This window comes from Ambystoma mexicanum, chromosome 4p, assembly GCF_040938575.1.
Source record: "Ambystoma mexicanum isolate Mex_15411 chromosome 4p, UKY_AmexF1_1, whole genome shotgun sequence".
NCBI classification, from domain to species: domain Eukaryota; kingdom Metazoa; phylum Chordata; class Amphibia; order Caudata; family Ambystomatidae; genus Ambystoma; species Ambystoma mexicanum.
The window spans coordinates 122,597,352-122,620,448 of NC_090927.1; the positions used below are offsets into that span (position 1 = coordinate 122,597,352).

Genomic DNA, 23,097 nt, shown 5'->3' on the forward strand with positions numbered 1-23,097 from the left:
TAAGGAAAGGGCTATCCACTCTAGGGGACAAATCTTCAAATGTAACCAGATTCCCTTATGTTGTTACAGTTCTAGGTACACACACGTGATTAGAATATCTTATAGAGTGGTGCACAGAGATAAAAGGATCCAAAAGACGAGGACTGCCATTTTCCAAAACTTTACAAGCAGAAGCTGTAGAGATTTTACAGGAATCAGATCTAGTTTAGAAAATAGTGGCAGGCTCATCAAGCTTAGTAACAAGGTTGGGTGGCTTTGGGACAATATAGGATCGATCTGGTGCCACCTTCAATGAACTCAAATTACTCTGACGTATCCGTTTGTCTAGAGGCCCTCTCAGTTCAACTTGTCTTGTTCCATCACCCTGGTCTTTAATAAACATAATTGCTTTAGAGGTAGGGGAGGATGCTTTGTGCTCAATACGACGTACAGCAAGTTTCCTTATTTAAAAATGCCACACGGTTACTTTGCTTGGCAGACTTGCGTGCTGGTTGACACTTCCCACACCTTTTGTTACACACAGTAAGAGGACTATATCATGGAAATTTCATTGCATAAGGCTTCTAAAGCATCTTCTACAGAGCAGGCAATAACATTTAAAGAGTCCTGGGTTAAAGCCATAGAAATGGGTATCCATCCAGATAAGCCTTATACCTGGATACCTTTATCATCAGAGGGAACTTTTCCATGTAGTTCCAACAAAACATTTATTTTGACAGGCTCCTGACTTATAACAGCATTTGTTCCTTCAATGTCAGCAGGAGGCGGGTCAGTAATGCAATCTAGAATAATGTCCACCACTTTCGCTGTAATCATCTTTAGTTCATGCTGCTCTGCACCATATTTGTACATAGTGTGAATAAACTAGATATTTTAAGAGCATAGTGTTAATTAGGGAGAGAGTAGTAGCCTCTCCTGCAAAAGAAGTGCTCTTTGATAGAATAGAGACAGCATCTTCACAAAAGCTGGCCATATCCGAAAAATCTGAACTGGAGGCGAAGGCTTCCAAATTGGGACTTGCTGACAAATTAAAACCAATTATGTTATTATAACTGGCATGACAGGACCTAAGGAGTTAGGTTTCAAATGTGTGCATAAATGGAGTAGGGAGCCATTGTTGTCAATAGTCGGTGAGAGACAAGGGTGGCAAGTGATTGGATCACCGGCTGGTTCAACAAAAGAAGATTGCTCAAAAGAAGGAAGGCAGACGGGTTGCAAACTTCCAGCCAACTCGAACCCAGGCACCTTATTGGGACGTTAACCTGGACCCGCTGGGCTGTTTCAGCTGATTTCCTGGTTCCCGGACTCTAGCAGTCCCCTTCAATTCTGCTTTTGGGGGCGGGTAGTCGTGGAAAAAGTTTGTGGACCAAGGGCTGCAATCAGGGTGAAACTACCGGGGGCACGTCAGTGCTTCTGTACCGCGGTACCGCAATACTTCAGTGCTGCCGTCAATGCTGCCGGCCTGATGTGGAAGCTGATGGCACGCTGGTTACTCACTGGAAAAGCAGGGATGCTTCCTACAGCTCATGCAGCGCCTACCGTGGCTCCTTTGACAAACCTGATCCTGGCCTCCGTGGAAAAAAACGTGTTCAGCACGTTGTGAACAGACCTCACAACGTGCTGAACACAATTCAATCGTCAAGCTGCACCACTCACGGGCCACCCCAGACAATCCGGTTCTTTTCGTGGATGGCAACAATTCTGGAATAGTAACCAGATCACCTTTGAGTTGGGGGCCCCTGTCCACCGCCTGGTTCTGAAGGAGAGAAGTAATCTCTGACATAAAAACCGGGGAACCTATCAGCACTAAGGGGGGAGAAATTGGGTGCGGTGAGGGGACCGGGAGACAAAACCCTCCTAAAACCACAGAAAGCACCCAGGGGTCCTTTACCAGAGAATGCCATTGCATCTTGTGGAGAGACAATCTGCCGCCCCCACCCACCCCCCCACTGGTGAGGGGTGGACCGGGACGCCATCCACATTGCTTCTTGGCCTCAGAGACCTGGTTTGAGGCGGGGGTCTGAAAGAACAATTTTGGAGTGTTCCAGCTGGTGCATGCGCCTCTGTGGATTAGGTGACCTGTCCAGCTGTGTGGACCTATGGTCCTGGAAGCCCCTGAACGACCAGTTCCACTGGTCTGCTCTGCCCTGTGACCCAAAATGCTTGGCTGCTGGCATGGTCAGAATTGCGAGCGATTTTACCGCCTGGGAGCTGGTGGTCTTTTTATTGAGCTCCTCGTCAGTAGAGGAGTAGAAGCGTTCGCCCCTGCAAAAGGGAGGTTCAGGATATGCTACTGCATATCCGTTGGTTAAGATCACTGCATGTCTGTAGCCACACATATTCCTCTTACTGCAAATCCTGTGCCACTACTTTTGCTTCTGCCAGTCCTGCCTTAAAAAGGGGCCTGCCTGTTGAGAGGGAGGTCTGGCAAGAAGTCAGCGATTTCCCTCCACAGATTTTGATTGGCGGCTGCCGAGATAAACCACGTTTGCCTGTCTGAGGTGAAAGCCTGAATTTGCCTACACCTTCCTTCCATAAGCCTCCAACAGCTTTTCTTCCTTGCTGAGAAGAGCTACTGCTGAAGACCCTGATGACCCAGAGGCCCGTGGCTTGGCATACAAAGACGCTGCCACAATAACAGATGAATGTGGTTGCCGATGCGAAGAGAGGAGCACGGACTCTCTCTCCACTTGTTTATATCTGGCGTCAAGCCTCTTGTTCAACGGCAGCGCTGAGTGTGGTTTGAGCCAGCCCTTTGATGCTAGCGTGGACAAGTCATTTTGCAAAGGTATGCCTGGCATGCTGTGTGTCCTGAGAGCCAGCACCTCTGCCAGTACTGTCGACTCTGGCTATTCCTGCTGAGGAGCAGGCACCCCCAAGAACTCCACCAGCCCTTCCATGCAATCGTGGAAGGTCTTGACAGACGCAGAGGCCTCTTAAGTCCTCGTCGTCATCAGTGTCCTTGTCTGCTTGCGCTGACTCCCCTTCCTGTTGTGAGTCCCCCTGGATCCCTGGAGCAGGTACCGGGGTAGGCTCAGCTGGTGCCTGCGGGCCTGGTGTGCCTTCAGCTTGGGGATTAACTGGCGGGGTTTTCTCAGAGGCGGGGTAGGTTGAGCCTTCAACGGTGTTGGTTGAGCTGGGGCCTCCAGCTGCATTGGCGGCAGAGGAGACTACCTCTTTAAATAGAGATTTAAGACAGCCTGTCATCTGCTGTGACCGCATAAGTCCCATAAAACGTTCCAAGAACGTGTCCTAGCAATGTGGTGGAGCCGAAGGACATGGTAAAGTGTGGACTGCCCCCGCCAGAATAGGCCGTGCTCTGAGTATACCGCAGCATAGTAGACAGGGTGGGGTATGCTGTGCACCACTGGACTTGAGCAGGAAAGCGCGGGAAGGAGCTGTCCTGCATAGAGCCTGAAACCCCAGACCCTGAAGGGCCCTCGAGGGGTAACTCAGTGCTAGATATGACCTCGGGAGGACCTCCGGTAGGCATGGCACTCAGGTTTTCGTCCAGTATTTGAACATAAAGGCGTCCCCTCAGACCTAGGCCTGGTACGAGAGCATGTTTGCCCCTCGGAACGTGTCCCGGTATCAGTGTTGCAACCCCTCAGCCCCTCTCTCAGGAGGACAAAGAGGGCCCCTTAGTCAGAGGACCGTTTACTCTAGGAGTCTCGAGACGTTGGCTGGTGCTAGGGTCCTCAGAACCACTCCCGCGCAGTAGAATCCCCGTAAAGGAATCTCCCTAGCGCGGTGATTTAGTAAAAGGTTTTGTGCTTACCTTGCCCACCCTTGCTTCTGTGATGCACAAAGTCCTTCGGATGGTCTGTAGGGGATGCCGCCAAGTTCTCCCCCCACTGCGCCAACTGGTTTGTCAGCGAGCATGGCGCAAGGGCTTGACACAACGTGCAATCTTCCTACCGATGACCGGCGCCCAAACACAGGAGACAGATTGCATGCAGATCCAACACGGGAAAACTGTCGTAGCAGGAACACCTGCAGGCGAGGCACCAGAGGTTGGCAAGACTGAAAAAAGCAGCAAGGAAAGACGAAAAAAATGTGCAAACTCTGTGGAGAACCTGCAGGAAGACGGTAAGATCTAGTCAGCGCAGAAAAGGTGACTTGGGCCAGGCACCAGAGGGCAAGACTATGGGGGCCTGGGGAAATGCTCTTTTTTGGAAGAAAAAGGTCCTGGTCCCGTCCCTAAGCAGAGATGCCCATACAGAATGGAAGAAAGGGAACAGGATGTAGGAGTAAGAAGATTAATATCTATAGAAGGATGATGGGGAGCAGCATAGTAGGGGCAGCAAGTAAGGCAGAGCAGAAGAACAAAAAGTGGTAATCAGCCTTCGAAAAGGAGAAACAATTGAGTAGCCATGCAAAGAAAAGATGGTCAAGATGGGAGCCAGCATTGTGAGAAGGAGTGGGTCCTTAGGTGAGCCTATGGGAGTTGGCAATAGCAGGGAAGGTGAAGAACGCATGGAAGGAACCTAGTTAAAGATTAAAATCTCCAAGTAGGAAGAAAGAAGTCAGTAGGTGGAGCATATGGAAAAAAAGTCAAGATTGGTGGAAAAAGAAAGAGGGCCAGGAGACAGTAGATAATAAAATAAATGGGGTGAGGTTGTTAAATTGATAGACGACATTCAAATGATAAGGAAGGAACAGCTGGTTGAGGAGTGCAGGGAATAGAGTTGGCATGACCCATGATGTCAGTACCACCACCTATAACAGAGGATCTGGGAGAGTGCAAAAATGAGGATCAAGTGGAAGCAGGAGTACCAGAAGAAGAGGTATTGCGAGTGACAATTCAGGTGTCGGTAAGAAACAGGAAACTGAGGATTTAGGAAAACTATAAAGGACTGAGGAGATTGATACATACAGATAAATGTCCAAGTAATGATGGAAAGAGGAGAAGGCAAATTGGGGATATATGAGGTTTAGACATAGTTGTTTGTTTCCTTGGACTGCATTATGTCCTTTTTAACAGCACCCCATGTGCAACATGTTATCCATCAGGACATACACCTGATAAAATCAAGCGGTGGGTGCTACAAAAAGTGTTTCCAGACCAAAGGTGCATCAAACTCGGCTGCAAAGAACAACCCTGGATTTATAAATCACAATCTCAGTTTGAGTGACAAACTGCTAATTTGTGGAGTTAGTCTTTTCCTTTTATTATCTTCCTGTAGACCTACTATGATCCATTTATCTCTGCTAGCGTGCAACATGGGCAGTGTTTTGTTTTCCCATCAAATTCGTATTAATGGGTATGTTACATGACGCATCATTTGGCTTCGTTTTTGGTAATGGGTATCCTCACAACATGGAGTCATGCCATTTAACGCTTTAGTGTGTACTCCTAACTTGGGTACCACTTCTAGACAGGTTTTGGCTATCCAGCCTTACTGAACTGCTTTCCCGCCTTCCATGGCGTGCATTGTGTTCCCATGGTTTTAAACACAATCTAATAATCCTACTCACAACCGTGATAATGCCAGTTCATCTAGTCGTATGCTTGTTCTTGTCCTAGTTTGCTTAAGGTATAGCCTTTATTCTTCTGGCACTTATTGTGCGTTTCAGGACATGAGGAAACGTAAGACCAATTTAAAATTCACCTCCTGTTCTTTTAGATCACAGGTTCATGATGCCACTCATCACAAAACATTGCTGCAATTGCATATTCTCCATATACGATTGCTGAGGGCTAGTAGTATATTTTTCTTTCCTTTTCTATTCTTCTAAAATTAAGATGTTATATATTTTTTTAATATTTTCAGAATTCCACTTGTGATCGCCTCTTTAAATTGTTGATTCAATGATGATACATCTTCTAGATAGTGTCATTTTAAGGCAAAATGAAGGGCCGAATGCACCAATGGTGGGTCTTGATTTTTAAAAAAATGCATTTTTTCAATGTAATGAATGCACTTAGGAGTACATATTCTGATATCACCCCATTTAACCAATGCAATTGTGTCTTCATGTTAATTCATTTTCTCTCTTTATTCGCATTTCTAAAAGGTGTGGGCTTTTTCTCAGCCTGTGGCATGCCGATTGTGTCTTAATTGAATAGGTCCGATGTGTTGGCAATATATGTTTGAGGCTGCCGTCAAACCTAGCCAGCAGTTACCTTTACATTTTCTGGGACACATTTGGTGTCTCAACTGTTTCTCATCTAGTGGTTTTATTATGCGCCTCTGTACATTTAGGACTTGTTATATGCATATATATTTGACTGTGTTTTTATTTTGATCAATTATATTGTTTTGCAATTGTCTATGTGGAATTATTAAATAAGCTTGTCAGTTTTTTTCATACCTATGGTATATTGTTTGATCGTTGCTCTTGACCGGTCATGCAGTGCACCATTTCTCTATTGCAGCATTAACTGCTTTATGAATTTGATCAATTTAAATAGTTTCTAAATTGATCTTGATGTACGTCTCTCTCTTTGTGCTAGTGTAGTTAAATGTCGTTAGAGTTAATGGGATATCCCCAATTTCCTTTTCATTGGGTTTCAGAGAACCAACCTTGTGTTGTGGTCTCTCTCTGTGGGATGCCTCATTTACATACACAGATCTCTCTGGAGCACACATCTTCAGAAATAATTTCCTACTAACTGGTTACATTCTGTTCAAGATATTCTCTTTCAAAGGTTTGGCAGTTGCAGTGGCTTGAGCCAATATCTATTCCACTATACATAAACCATAGCCAAGCAATTGTTTGTGACACACCATACTGTATGCAAGTTTCCCCTTCCATACTGTATGCAAGTTTCCCCTTTTTGAAAGGGCCTTTGGTAAGTTATGGACTACAACACAAAAGGAAAATTAAAAAGCCATTTTGCCATTGTTAATTAATTCGGTATTTTATCTCCCTTTTGAATTATTTATTATTTCTTTACAACAGTTGGAATCTGACTACTGTCCCCCAATTCACATGAACCATGGAGTTCCCCATTACATATGAGATACACACTGAAGCAAATAAATAACGCTATGTGCAGGACCAAAAGGCCAAGATATATTTTATACTGTAGTCTTACTTTATTCCTGCTACAGACATGTGCTAATTTGGGCATATTTTTATCTTCATCAAAAGGATAACTAGCTACAAGTAAGGGTGCAGAAAATCTCCCATGTCTGTTTGTACCACTCCTCCCTTTCCCTTTTTCTTTTCAGATAGGGCTTTTCAATGTGGAACTAGAGGATTGTTGATGTTGGTACAAAACGCTAAATAATCCAGCACTTCAACCTACTATAGGGTTAAATAATGATATACTTTTAAACAATCATTCCCACCTTTCTTTATTAATAGGTGAAAAGGTGATGCACTATCTAGAATTGAATGTGACACTTACTAACCATTTCCAGCCTAAGTTCCTGGGCAGCAGAATAAATAGCCAACATCTGCCAAAACTATAGGAACCGATCATATTTGTAACTTAATATATTTACTGTATGTGGTTCCTGATTTGACTTCTTTTCTTTGGAAACAAAAAAGTATTATACTGACCCAGCATAGTTTACATTGAAGTGTTTATATGAGTCTACATTTTTGTTTGAGCCTTAAAACAAAGTGACTTTTTATATGAATGGAGGCACTGCCAACCTCAAATTGTGACTGCATATTAGAGAATATCATTATTTACCACAATTGTGTATATTGTTTCAACAAAATGGTGAAATAGTTATACATTTTGGTATTAGCAATAATGAAATCAGTATTAAGTATTGCCTAAGAAAACTATCAATGCAATAATTGTAAAAGTATGTCACGGAAATTCACTTCATATAGATTCACAGCTGCCTGGTTCCTGCTAGCATCTAGTTGGTGAATTATCCTCTCATTGGCATGAAAGATCTGAGCAAAATGGGAGCACAAGCACCTCTCTCACCATTTATGTTCATTTACATTTCTTAGGGCACTTTCTATGATTAAATATCAAAACGGTCTTAAAGTATACAGAAAAGATCCTGCGTTCGAGAACTCACTGTGGGGAGGCGGATGTTATATTTCTGCTAGAAATATTTATCTACAGGTTATTTCTTGGCTTCCCCTTTCATTTTAATCTCTTGCAGTTTGCACTTCATTCTCCTCTCAGTCAGTCTAAGTATTGTCTCGAAAGTGGTGGGATTTCACTGTGAGCTTATTGTCAATCTTTCTTATACAGTGTCAGTGTTGTGAATAAAAGATTCGACAATGATCACACTGGTCACCTTTACGGCAGTGATCGCATGCCTGTAGCGCTGGTTGTCTACAGTTTCCTCATAGACAATGTAAATGGGTCACTGAAAAAAGTGCAGACACTGGTATTAAATATTGCCACAATGTGAAACAGCACTTTTGTAATTGGTCTATTTCAGTACGCGTTCATTTTGATGGCTTCCACTAAAATTAGGAAAGTATTCAATATTACTCACAACCCAGGTATGTCTTCCACAAAATCACCTTTCCTGAAAGCATGTGTTATAAATTGTTACCAGGTTAACACTACGTATGTTTACAACAATGTACATCAGCAGAAGTGCCAGACTCTGGCTTCTCTATACCACATACCACACAAGTTTACTTGGAGGCCTTAACAGCTGGGATGATGGTGAATTTGTAGTCATCAATAAATATATAAAGTATTTCAACTCTGTTCCATCTGATGCTCTCCACAGCTATCCTGCAATACACAGTGTTCTTAAACTATTAATTTCCACTATACCCATCCTCCAATTCTAATGTCATCCTTTCTACATGGCAAAGGATCATGGCCCAAGTGTGTCAACCAAAAAAACAGCATCAAAGTGGAAGGGGAGTTTTTTTAATTTTATTATAGGGGATGGAGAAAATGAGGATGTTAAAATCCAGCGAGAAGTGACTGAATTATAGAGCAAGCATGGCATCACTTCCACTAAAACTCCATTAAGGACGTTTTGTTGATGGCAAACCCAGACACGAGCACAGTCATTCTTTTAGTTTATGGAAAGTTAGCAAGGACATTTTCATAGTTGGTGGATTTTCAGAGACCAGCACACAGTAAACATATTGAAAAGAAGTTGCAAGCACACTTAGAAACAGGAAATGTTGTTTTCCAAGTTTAACCCAACGGTTTTATGGGATGATCCCAGTAAACATATTGAAAAGAAGTTGCAAGCACGCTTAGAAACAGGAAATGTTGTTTTCCAAGTTTAACCCAACGGTTTTATGGGATGATCGCAGTAAACATATTGAAAAGAAGTTGCAAGCACGCTTAGAAACAGGAAATGCTGTTTTCCAAGTTTAACCCAACGGTTTTATGATCGCATGCTTATCAGGAAGTGATCTACCCTTAATCAAAGGCATTCTAGTTTACCCTTGCAAGGGTTCTTGGAACTTTCTACTAAGTACAATATCAGTGTGAGGGAGGAAAGAAATCAAACAAAGCCTTTCACTGATGCAAAAGAAGTTCCTTTTTAATATGGTGATAAACCAGCATAATTCCTTGGCTGGCGTGTGCTATCATGAGACAGGATCATAAAAGATTGTACACTGATGCATGCTTGAAGAAAAGCAACAAAACATCAAGCAACAAACAATCTTACACAGACTAAAAACCCACACGCTCAACAACAGAACAAGTTTGTTTTCAGTTGAAAATTATGATGCTACTGTCTCCACCTTGAAAAGATGTGAAAACTTCATGACAAAGTAAATAAGATTCTTCACAAATATATAGGTGTACATTAATACATGCACCAATATACATACACATACATCCCATTACAAAATCAAAAATAAAGTGCATGACAATTGTAGGCTAATGAAGCAAAAACCATTGACAAAGCAATTAAAAATGGTTGCTCCTAATTACAAAAATAATTCACTCCCACTCACTACCAACTCATTTAATGTAGCAGCACATTTTGGTGCATTTACAATCAAAGGATGAGGACTGAGATAATAAGTACTTGAATGCATGCTGACCCGCAACTACATTTTTACCTTAAAGATGTATAGCATCTAAAATCTCATCTTTCCTTTGTAGACAATAATGGCGAGATATCTTCCTATTTATACTATTTATATAGGTTGCTCTTCCCTCACCAGTCAACTCTATCCTTTGTGTGTACATAAAACAATTAGCTGTTCTGTATACACAAAAGCTAGTACATGTTCAAGCAGTACAAATACAAGTAGTGTCTACAAAATAACACGGCCATGACCAACACAAACCTACACTAGAAAATGTAACTTTTGTTGAGTTCTAGACCCACTTTCTCTTCATTTCCCGCCTTATTCTGTTTCCGTCTCTACCACTTTTAAGGCACACACAATTAACAGAAGCTGTGGAGATATCTAGAAAGTAGTGACCAGCCTCAGGTTGAAACAAGAAAGTAATAGTCATGGTTAAGCACAGAGACTGCTGGAAAGGGTGCCCGACTGCCACCGCTATATAGCAGTCGTAGTGGAAAAACACCAGTTGATGACAGTCTCATTCAAACTGGGTTAAATACTTGGAGTAAAAATAAACAAAATAAAAATCAATAAAAGGCTTTTAAAATTTTAAAAAAATCAACCACCCATCTGTGTTTTGGGTAAAAAAAAATAAAAAAAAACGGTAGGTTGTGAAAGCCAGCATTACCAAAAAGGTTTCACAATTTGTGGTGAAGACATTATGACGTGTAGGGTCATATTAAGTGCGTAGTCACGCAAGCAGTAGTCCTGGTGTTTCAGCAGCTCTGTCCAATGTGTAACTAGGTAGTATTATGGCACAATACAATTAAGTAAGAAAATAATGGTAAAAAAAACAAACACACAGAAAATTGTCTTCAGTAATATAAACTGCTGCACGACCACGGGAATGGTACTCAAACAATTTTCTTAAACCTTTTTCCGCAGGTTATATAAATGTGTCAAAATCCTCACCTTTTAGAAATACTTCTTTGTATTAAAAAATAATAACAAAATGTCTACATTGTGCACCTGATTGCTATCAATAGTATTTACAATTACTCCTGTGTCGAAATCCTTTAGCTTGATTACATGTGGTGATCATGTGGGTGGTGCCCAAAGTTAACTTCCACTCACCTCCCACAAGAACTCAGTGAGCTGCACGTTCCGCAACACAAATAACCACTGCTTGCATAGAAATGCACCCTCACCAATATCCACACAGACATAATAAATCCAAGCTGTGTTTTGAAGTCTTCCAATTGCATTGTCGCTACATAGCAGCAGCATAAGCTAGACTAGCTTAGCCCTCCTGCGGTGATTGGAAGCAATGGCGTCTCTACCAAGTCTGCTGGTCCTCTCGCTCAGGAAACCCAGAGAAGGCAAGGCAGGGTGAAGCAAAGGAGACAGTCTTTTGCTCAAGGCCTTGTTAAGAAGGCCTGGCTTGGCCATCGATTGGAGCGAAGGAATGAGCTTAGAGAGGCTTGGAGGTTGGATTGGATACAGACCTGACATGCTGATGGAGGCTGGGAGAGAACAACTGCCAAGGCCTGTTGAATGCGGGAGTTGAGTTGGGCTTCTTGTGAAACCTGCAGTGATGCAAGGAGAAAGCTGAGGCTGCTGTGCGTAAGAACTTGGGATGCTCCTGCTGGGACTGCCAACAGACGCTCTCAGCAGTGATTGGTGGTGCTGCCGCCGCTTCTCCTGGGCTCTCGTTTCTATTAAAAAATGAAAAGGTTGATTCATAACATTAAAGTGAATCCATAAAAATATTCAGCTTAAATATCCTTAAAATCACAGTTATCACACATCCATTATTTAATTCCTCAGTATCAAACCTCCGACCAAAAAGGTACACTGCAAAGAAATGCAAACAACGTAGTAAAAAGCACAACAAAAGCTACATGAATACCATTGGTTGATGTCAGATTATGAAACTCATTTTGGGCGAAAGAAAGTGAGGGCCATATCCAAGTTCATTGACTCATCTAGCAGAGGTAACGCTACTACTGTAGGGAAGCTACTTTCCAAATAAATACTTCAAATCACTTATGGTACAGCTCCTTTACTCAATGGAGCGCAAATATACATCCATCCAAATGCCTTTTTGAAACTATCAAAGCAACTATCTGGCAATTGCTTAAATTATCCCCCTTACCCCATGCCATCTAAACACCACAAATCTCTGACTATTCATGTAAGCCGATAAATCAAAGGCCTTCAACAGATTATCAAGGCACATGCTGATTGTATGTAAATTGCCCTCTTTGAAGCTTTAATTATTTAATGCAAAAGTTCAGAATACCAGTTGAAAGGTCTTCAAACCAGACTACTAGCCAAAGACAGACATCCCTCAAAGGTGCTGTGCGACACCCAGGGTGCCCTCTCTGTTTGGAGTTAGTGCATGTGAAGGGAATATACATTTAATAATAAAGCTAAATGGCTGGTGAATATGAAAAAAACACCAATTAAATGGTAAGAAAACTAATGGAGGCTCGTAGAGGCTTGCTGCAATTTCAGATAACACGCAAGCAACCCTTTCTGCAAGGCAGAACAACAAAGGTTCAACAGCAGTGCCTTTATGACCGACAGGAGAATGGAATTAGAAGATACAAAATGTTTTATTTTCAGCAATCAAGATTTTAAAGTTCAACAAAGGGACAGGATGAGAATACTCCCTGCCTTAGAGAGCAAGCAGAGTAGCACATGAGAAATGTTACGGGTCTGAGATTCTAAAGGCGGTGGGGAGGTTTTCTTAACCACATAATCAAGACATAATGGGCCTGAGATTCCAGTGCAACAGGCAAATATTTATGGACAGTGTCCAAGCTCGAAGATAATATGCTTTTGGATATACTGTTCCGGTATCTGGTTCCTACAGAGTACAGCAACGTTCAGCTTGCTATGTGACTGATCGGACATCAATGCTCGAGTAACTTTCCCAGTAACAAGTTGTTGGTGGATGAAAACCAGAAGAGGAGAGAGTGGTGTTGCAGGTTGCGTGTGAAAAACACCAAAAGCTTTAAGTTCCTTCGCAGGATTACACAGCTCTCTAGCTTGGAAAACCATTGTAACAAAAAACGGGAGTGTATACAATGATTTCACTTGATCCTCAACTGTGAGAAAAACGAATTACTTACCTGGTGTAAGGTTCTTTCTAGTAGATGGCTACTCACACAGATTCTTCATCCTTAGATGCAAGTCACTGGTGGAGCTGGCATCGGACAACCTTTGTCTACTTCTTCTGAAGGTTTGCTACTAGACTCCGGAGGTGAGATCACTGGCACAAAAGGAAGGCATGAAATCCCATGACCTCAAGTTACACCCCTTTTTCTGCATGGTCAGCAGCAGCTGAACTAGAAGGATGAAAATTCTCCATTCATGTATATTCTCTCCTGCTCTATAACTACAGATATACCTCAGTACTCTCTACTAGCGGGGGATGGCTGGGAAGGTGATGAGTCTGTGGGAGTAGCCATCCATCAAAAAGAAAATCATAGGTAAGTCATTTGTTCTTCTAATAGATGGTGTCCTCCCACAGATTCCTCATCTTCAGATAGACTCCCACAGCAATACAGAATATAAAGTGGAAGGGGAGTGAAGACGTTTCTCTAAATCAGGCAACTCTGAAGGACTGCTCTTCCAAATCGGGCATCCAGAGAATTCGTAGTGTCTAGACAGTAGCGCTTAGCAAAAGTATGGACAGAGGCCAATGTTGCTTCCTGGTATATATCCTTGACAGGGACAAACCTCTGAACAGCAGATGTGGCTGCCATCCCTCTCGTTGAATGCGCTTGTAAACCCGCAGGGACTTAATTTTGAGCTAGTATGTAGCATTCAGAAATTCAAAGGATGAGCCTTCTGGAGATTTAGTGATTTAGTCACCACCGTACCAGTTTTGGGGACTGCAAAGGCAACAAATAATTGGCCTTGTTTTCCAATTTCTCTTACAGATGTAAAAACGGAGGACCCTCTTGGGGTCCAGCTGTTGTAGCTTAGGCTCCTCCTTGGATGGCGGAGGCTGCAGATACAATTTTTGGGTGAGGTGAAAATTAGAGATTACCTCTGGCAAGAAAAACGGCTATATCCTCATGGTAATTTAAGAGGCTGAAAAGGGGCAAAAAAGGGGATTTCAACAAAAGAGCATAGAGCTCACCTAAACCTCTTGGCAGATGTAATTGCCACTACAAATGCGGTCTTCAGGGTCAATCTGAAATAACAGGAATGTCAAACCAAATTTAAATCCCATCTTGGAATGATGAATTGCCTCCGTAGGAATATTCACACAGCACTTGTAAATGGCCTTCATAGCTAGCCTGCAAACAGAAAGGAGATCCTCCACAACCTTTTCGGACAGATCCCAATCTCTGTACCTTGGCTTCTCAATAACCAAGCCTGGTGATTCAGATTACTGAGACTGGGTTGAAGAAGGAATAAATTACTTCATTCTTAACTCCTGTTCTCCAACATTGGTATCTTTCATAGATGTTTATGGATGTAAAACGTTGCACTGCAATGTATGTGATTTTCATAGAGCAGCAAGCTCTCATTTTAAACACTTGCACATCAGTCTTGATGTCACATAGTCCCTAACAAAGCATTCCACGTTGTGCCGGATGACTACATTGCACAGCTAGTATAATATACTAGCTCTGCTATCAAGTGAACGGTTGCCATGACCATATATACTATTTGCATGCAATGGAATGTTGTTTTATTTCATGTTTGTTGAGACCACGGTCTGCCAAAGGCTTGGCTTGCTCACGATGGAGCTCTGATGCCTGGACAGCAGTAGTAGGTGCAATGCAAATAAGTAATAAAGATGGTTGAAAATGTCTGGGAGCTAGGAGCCGTTTGGCTTCCAGTTATAGTCTTGGACAGCCTGTTTGGCTTGACATTAACAGCTAGCAAGAGCTACTTTTCACTCCCCAGGCAAACTAGTGCTAACAAACATACCTCTATAACTTTCTTTGTTTTCAAATGTGTATTAATAAGCATTAGTACACACCTAAAAGACAATTAAAGCACAAATATAGGTGATAAATGAACAAAATGTCATAGTTTGCATCCCACGTGGGAGTTACGTTTTCAGCAAGCTTTATACTAGCTCTTAGTTCCCCTAGATAGCTCCTGCTTAATGGGTGATGCCAGATACGCAGGAGCTGATTTTTAACTCCTGCTCAATCTTTCTATCCCTGAATATGGATTTCATTGAGGGTTGGGAGCATTTAAATTAGAGGTGTGCCATGTCTTTTTAATTCATTGGAGAACAAATGTAAGGTCTGCATACATGTAGAGAAGGCACATTGCCTTGATTAGGTAATATAGCACAAAGGAATGGTGCTTGATTTAATCCAGGTGATCGAAGCAGGCAAATGCTGAAAGAAACACAAGCCTTCCAATTACATCCAGAACATTGCAAGCTCTATTTTATTTATATAATATCCCTTGCCCTCCTCGCGTTTTCCTAATCTACAAAAGCAAATTTCACCTGGACTGTTCCACTCTTGGAATAGGCCTCTGAATTAAGATTGATTTGGCAGTCCCAAAAGTACCATTCAGGAAATATGTGCAGTACTTTAAATGGATGCAGCGCATATATTAAACAGACATCTTTACCAAGATTGGCCGAGCGCGCTACAGCCCTTCACACACCAAACACTAATCAATATTTTAGTTCATAGCTCTCGAAAACTGTCTAGGAACCAAATTACGTATGCGATCTCAACACATATGTATATTCTCTAAGCGTCTTCAGAAGACAATCGATACATGATAGTGACACACATCCACCCTAACTCAAAGCAGTAACCTTTTTCTCTTCCTACCACTACGTTCCTCGCTTTTGCTCACTACCCAAGCAGACAAAGGTCTGGAGCACTCCTGGCGGGGGCACAATGCACCATGGAATAGGATCAGCATTCAAACTATTACGGTGGCGATTTGGAGCAGTACAAAAGCAGAGTAACATAATGTGTACAATTCTAAAGAAGTATGTGGCATAAGACTGGAACTCAAAGCGCTAGTCAGTTCTATGACCTTTTGGTTAATAAGAAAGAATAATGTGGTTGTTGGGTAACAATTGAATACTAAGATAAATGTAACTGTAGAGGGTGGTTGTGTCAAAAGTGGACCCTATACCCAGGGTATCCAGTGGAACAACAATTTCAATAGTTACACAACCACACTGCACATGTAGTGTTGATATGAAGTAAATCAATATTTCATGGGAATAGCACAGCCGACACGTGTTTCGACCACAGGTCTTTTTCCAGGCTGGTATCCACATACCAAGATACACAATAGTATGATAGTCATGTCACATACACGGAAGCAATTTACAATTGGTAAAACATGCCAGAGAAACAAATCGTGGCATTAGAATGAAGGAAACCAGGCAAGAAGGTCCAATGTACATGTTGACAAAGTTGTAGCAAAGCAAATTAAACCTCCACCCATGCAAGATCAATCACAAAGGATACCAATGTAACATGTAGTAGTCCAGGAAGAAACAGAAAAAAACAGACACATATTGGGACAAACATATGGTCTACCAGACGTTAAACAGAAGCATTTTGTTGATTAAAACTTAACTGTACAGAGTACATATGAATGCTGAACCAAGTGCACCATAAATCAACCTTATACATGCAGTGAAATCCCCTCCTCTTTAATAGTGTGCCTAAATGTCTAAACTAGTGCGCAGTGATAAAGCCAGTGAGTACCACAGTTACCAAATATATGCTGAAGTTAGGCATTGCGGAGTGTCCCATTAACCCACATATAACTTAGGCCCACAAAATAAGTAACCGGCCAATAGTCTCCTACCTTTACAGTCTTTTTTAACCCCACTTTAGGGAAAGTTATTGTGAACTGGAAATCAGAAGACAACCGTTTGCTTAAGACGGTAACTCCAACTCAATACCTACACTTAACTTGGTGAATACAAAAAAAGGCACCAAACGCCATTGAACATACCCAAATTTATGTAAATAATAACTCCACTAGTGCGGAAGACCAAGCCACTGTGCATTAGGAGTGAGGAACACGAGGAAGAAAGTGGAAAATCAGAGCGCTGTTGCACGCTTGCAAGATGGCCGCTGCCTGAAAGGCTCCGGCAATAAAATCCTCATTAAAATCCTCTGCATTGGGGCCCCGATCACCCCGTGGAGCCAGCATACAAGGTTAGCAAATAGAGGGGCACCAATTGAACCACTCACCTCCCCTAGCCATGCGCTCTGTGAGCAGAGCGGTACGCTGCCGGCAAGGCCTTGTCGCGGCTACTGGAGTCGAGGTGGGGGAGGGGCAGACCCTACACGCCGGAGAGTGGACAGCTGATAGTGCCCGAGGACCTGCGTGGAGACGGACCGCCTCAGCTCCGGCCTTATCTGCATCTGAGAGGAGAGCCGAGGGACGTCCTCCCGGAGGTACTGGTGATCCCACAAGACTCGGTGGCGACTACAACGCGGAGCCGGAGGCTGGGGGCCAACCCGCAGCAGTCCACAGAGGACTGCAACCTGACAGCGGGCATACCGTGGCACATAATCCATCTGGTCTCTGGGGAGCAGACCGACCTCTCGGCGATCGTCTGGGGCAACCGCCTAGATCCAGAGCCACAACGGACAGCACCGCGGTACAGCACAGCGGACGAAACAAGGTCCACCTGACCAGAATATAACTATCCGGAGGACTCATACACTGACTGGATCCACGTGTGCCAGCGGCGTCTCCCAGCTCCCCTCAGCGGCATCCATTGGCACAGGATCAAGTACTTCCTGCGAACCCGGCATTTGAGGTGAGCTTAGTGTCCCATAACACCTGGGAGGAAAAACGCCTTCGCTGTTTACACCAAGAAGGGGGCGGCCGGGGGGGCATTGTGACGGATCGACCCCTGGTGAGGACCGGAGCTACGTGTGGAGAGCGGGCAATGCCTGCCAGTGACCACAGCCTGACGGGGCTCCTCTGGTCGCCCATTGGAGCGCATCACTTCCCAGAACACCCGAGGCAACAAGAGCGCAGGTACAACCAGAGCCTTCCCAACTCATCTTGCTGCAACAGCAGTCACTGTGACCCCCCCCCCCCCCAAGAGGCGCAGCACGCCCCAACATCGCGGCAATCAGTTGCGGCAGCCATTGGACCCTCGAGACGAGGCCCCGACCGCTTGGGGGCCCCAGCTCTGCTCACGGAGTCCGATTGCATATGCACGCAACCCGTAGTCCCGAACGGTGAAACTGCTTGGTCAACACCGTGCGAAGATCCCCCTCTGTGTGCCGGATAGTTAACTGTCACTAACTCACCTGCATAGTGGACCCCACCTGCCAAAACCCCCTACCAGCCTGGGAATAGATAGCAAATGCGCCATTGTACATGGCTAGAGGGGCGACTAGCGGTGGGCTGATAACCCCTCCTGGACATCTGCACAGACCGGGGACTGGAGCAGAACTACACATTAACTAGGATCCAGTCGCCGCCACACTGCACCCTCCGTGTCCCTAACGCCCTGAGCAACACCTACAGACCTCACAGATCTTGGGGGGGCTGCAGAAGGCAGACCCGGCAAGGGCTCTTCCACCGTACAGGATTTTAAACGTGCCATGACCCAGACAGTGGGGTGTGGACCAGGGAGCCCCTCCTGAAACAGTGGTACGAACCACACCTAGTCAGCGTAACAATTTTGGGACTTCAAAGGGACCCGCGGACATAGTGGCCACCCCGGATTGTGCAAGGCTTACGAGACAAGAAAGACAATGGGCTGGCTCATACTCGGAGACACCCCCCCTGAGCCAACATCGGAGGGTTGTGGTACAGCACCGGGCGTGTTGGCGAGCCCTGCACCACCCTGCCCCTGCGCGGGACTCGAGGTCTAAATCCAGTCGACTTAAGGCACCACCGGCGGAATAACCCCTCCACATCAGGCAGTCACCAGCTGGCATAATTATGAACACGTAACCGGTCACAAGGCCCATAGAAAAGCCAACTGGGAAAACAGCAAGCCAGATTGTAAAACCAGATAGTATGGAGAAGCCTGGTTTGTTATCATTACAGAATCATTACCCATTTAGGGAACAGTTATCCATCATTCATTCTGATTAGTAGTGACATGAAGTAGTGACAGACTATCCACATATATGTAGCCATTTGCATTTGCTGTAGAATGAGGCCTGTTATATTTGAAGTGCCATGTAGAGACATGTTATATTTGTAGAGACATGTAGAGAGCAGTGTTATGTATTATGTATGCATGTAGAGACACCACGCATGAGTGTGCACTTAGAATATGCATTGAGTCTGCATTATAGATGGCGCTCGGGTTTGCGATAGAGAGAGTAAGCACTAGAGAAAGCATGAAGCCATTCCATCGAGACAGAAAAGCAGCACCGCGGCACTGCGAAAGCTGTTATGAGTTAGTGTGAACGAGGAATGCGTAAACTGTTTCTTAGCAGATAGAGATTAGACGTGACTTTTGCCTTAGTAGAGACACGGAGCGGGATGCTGGCTTATCAGCCTGGGTTGTGCTTCACAGACCGAAAAGGTGGGGGCAGGAAGCAGCAGAAAGCGAGAGGAGCTTTGCAGACAGACGTCAGACGTGCAAGGATAGAGGGATTTCAATGGAGGAATATGGAGAGAGATGGATGGTATGGTAACCGAAACACTGATAGATTATGGTATAGATATAGAAAATGTCATGATGACCAGAACATGCAGTGATTGAGCAGAACATGCAGTGCATCACAGACTTTTAGGCACTGCTCAGATTTAGAAATTCTGACAGACAGGGAGGCATTTTAGCTTAGAGAGACATTTAACTATGTATATGTCATTGAACAGTATAATGAGAGGTGAGGCTTTGGGAGTTTCTAGTTGTTCTATAGGGAGTTTTTAGATGGAGATACTCACCGACTCTGAGATCGAGGGAGTTTTGGATGGAGCTGCTCTTTGAGAGAGGAAGCATTCTGATGAGAGCTGATGAGAGCTGATGAGATCATTCTGGCAGGGATCTGGCAGAGAGAGGCCAGGCCCTGACTGACTGGGTGGCTGCAGAGTTAGCTGGAGAGGAGAGAGCAACACAGAGCAAAAGGGGAGTATTGATAAGACACATGCATGGGGAATTAGGACAGACACTCGCACAGAGCTTTGGCTGACATGATAGATGGGGTAATCAGACAGGGATTGTCTTAGAGAGAGAGTGTGAAGTATGGTGTAGATTGGAGAGGAATGGTGTGGATTGGAGTTGCTATTCGATTGCTTGCATTAGAAGCCTGTAAGGCTTTTAGTTATTACATTGCATTGTAGATTTGCACCAAAAGCATAGAAGGTGCAAATTCGAGATTTGCATTATAGTAGTGTTTGCATCATGCATTGTTGTGTGAGAATAAAAGTGTTTCTATCGTTGAATCGATTAATGTGTTTTCTTTGTGTCTTATGTTAGTGTGTCCATAGGAGTAACAGTACACAAAGGCCCTGAGATACAAGCGCAGGGAGGGGGCATATTGATCCACACCCCCTAGGAGATTTGTCTGGGTATGACAAAATGGTCACCCACGCGGGGCTAGGCCAAAGGTAGATTTGTTGCAGTTTAACAAAATGGCGCCCGAACAGGGACTTCACTGATGCAGATTTATAACATGGAAAGAACAAGTTACTTCTTACCTGGTAACGTTCTTTCGATGGGATGTTCCTCCGACGTATTCCTTATCTTTGATAGATCATCTCCAGCTTGCTGGCCTCGGAATTTTTTTTTCAGTAGAGGGCGCTGGGCGTTGACGTCCCTCGAGCCGATGTGCCTCGACAGCCTCCGTATCGGCGCCGACGTCATCACGCGTATAAATAGACTCGCGCAGCGTCCGTTGCTCAGTTCGCTTTGACATTAACAGTTGTTTTACATTGGTTATTGACCTTGAAGGAGCGTAAGCTGCAACCACAAGGGAAGTATTACTGCGGGGATGGATGGGAGGGGCGACAAGGAATACGTGTCATGATGCCTACCTCCGGGGACCCAGACCAAGTCCAGCAACCCCAGAAGCAGGCATCAAGTTACCCCAAGCAAGCCCAACAACCCCCGCTAGGGGCAATTTGGGTGCAGTGCTGGCGCCTATGGCGCCAGGCTCATATGGAGAGTCAGTCCTGGTGCCATAGGCGTCAGGCTCATAGATTAAAACTTACCTGATGCAGACCATGCTGCAAGAGCTCCAAGCCAAACGAGGCTTGGAAGGGACTATTTTACCTAGTGACTATTATTTTACTCGGGTGGGGCTGGGTAGGAATACTTACCTGGGACTACTTTGGAGGCTATTTAAACCACGCCCGAAGAGCAGCACACGCTTCGCGTTATTCTGCATCCAGCAGCGTAACGCTCACCGTGCCTGCAAGTCTGCATCCAGTCTTCTGCCACGCCCACCTCGAGTTTGGAGCTCCTAGAAAAAGGGAGAAAGAAGGAGAAAAGGTTAGAACAAGAGCGATACCTTTGATCCTTACCTGAATTCCCGATCCATCGCGCCTTCGAGCTGGAAGAAAGAAGTTATTTTATGCGCGTCGCCTCGCCTGCTGCAGCGCCGCGCTGAACTCACCAGCCTTCGCAGCATCTTCACATTTCACTGCATTCTCCTGCATGTTACCACCGCACTCCGGCACCTAGGGAGAAGACAAGAACAGCAAGGTGATCCAAGGGAATACACAGAGGAATACCCCCCCCATAGACTTAGCTGATTTTACCACCGGGGGTACTATTCTTCTTCACGGGTCGGTGCAGCTTCCACTGCATCCTAGCTGAACCCCGGCCCCTAAGTGGAAACAAAAGGACAGCAAGGTGAAACAAGGGACTAACAAGGGGAACCCTCCTCACCACAAAAGACTTGCCTGATTTTACCGCCGGAGGCATTATTCCCCGACACGTCATACTTTCTCTCAGCGCCTGAATAAGGGAGAAAGCAACAGGTTACATATGGACATTATTTTATCGAACTGTGTTGGATAATACAAATCCTTACCAGAACATTACCGGTTGCCACGAGGAACTCTTCACTAGGGTCAAGCTGCAACCTGCAAGGAATCGGACAAGAGTGAAAGTCAGGCATTTGACCTCTTACGAACTACATGTTAAGTTATAGAGGTATGTTACGGCGTCTTGCCGGGAATATCGGAGTCAATATTGTCCTGGAACTCACCAATTCCTTCGAGCCAGTGAAGCAACTGGTTATCTACGTGTCCCTGCGCTCAATGCAGGATGGGGGGATGGAGAGCTCATCTTTTCAAATCATCAGGTGAGACTATAATGGGGAAAACCCAAGGTGATCAGTGGGGAGAACAGCGGGGTGGGGGCATTTTCGCTCAACTCCACGGGTGGTTAATTCCCTTTCTCCACTTGCAGAAGAATATTCATACGGGCCAAGCAAACGAAGCTAGGTGGGCCAGTCCAGTCCGTCATCTCGGCCCTACGTGTCACATTGGTGGAGACCGCAGCAGTCCATTCGAGATCGACGCCTCTGTGGGAGCCAGGTGAGCTTAACAATACGTCGGAGGAACATCCCATCGGAAGAACGTTACCAGGTAGGAAGTAACTTGTTCTTCGAAGGGATTGTGTCCTCCGACATATTCCTTATCTTTGATAGACTCCCATAGCAGTGGTGTGTAATTGGAGGTGGGAGTAAAAACGCCATGTTTCCCCTTTAGGAATGAACATAATGTAATACGGCTTTGCCAAACCTAGTCTCTTGACTAGAGGAGGAATCCAGGTTGTAAAATCTTGTGAATGTATGTGCGGACGACATTGTGGCAGCCGCACATATGTCTCAAACCGGAACCCCTCTTTGGAGGGCCGAAGAGGCTGCGATACCCCTGGTTGAATGAGCCCTAAGATTTTGAGGAGGCTCTTTCCCTGCTAGTTTGTAACATTCCAGAATGGCCAAAATAATCCATCTGGAAATGGTCTATTTTGTTATCGGTAGTCCCAATTTGTGCCCTGGGTAACCTACGAACAGTTGGTCTGCTTGCCTAATCCTAGCAAGTCTGCTGATGTAAAAGCTTAAAGCCCGACTTGGGTCCAGCCTATGTAGCCTTTCTTCCCCTTTCCCCGGATGGGGAGGAGGATAGAATGAAGGTAAGGTAATTTTCTGAGTGATGTGGAATTCAGAAACCACCTTTGGGAGGAAATTAGGCTTCACCTGTAGGACAACTTTGTCT

General features: G+C 44.6%; 1 protein-coding gene across 10 annotated transcripts in view; it reads right to left on the minus strand.

Moving 5' to 3' along the window:
* The window catches only part of AGBL5 (AGBL carboxypeptidase 5), a 1,732,162-nt gene that overhangs the window by 367,476 nt on the left and 1,341,589 nt on the right, over positions 1-23,097 (minus strand). For all 10 annotated transcript variants that reach the window (XM_069605526.1, XM_069605530.1, XM_069605525.1 and 7 more), the window contains one exon: positions 11,427-11,636. In XM_069605526.1, coding sequence (XP_069461627.1) covers positions 11,427-11,636 — 210 coding nt within the window. The remainder of the gene's footprint in view (positions 1-11,426; positions 11,637-23,097) is intronic.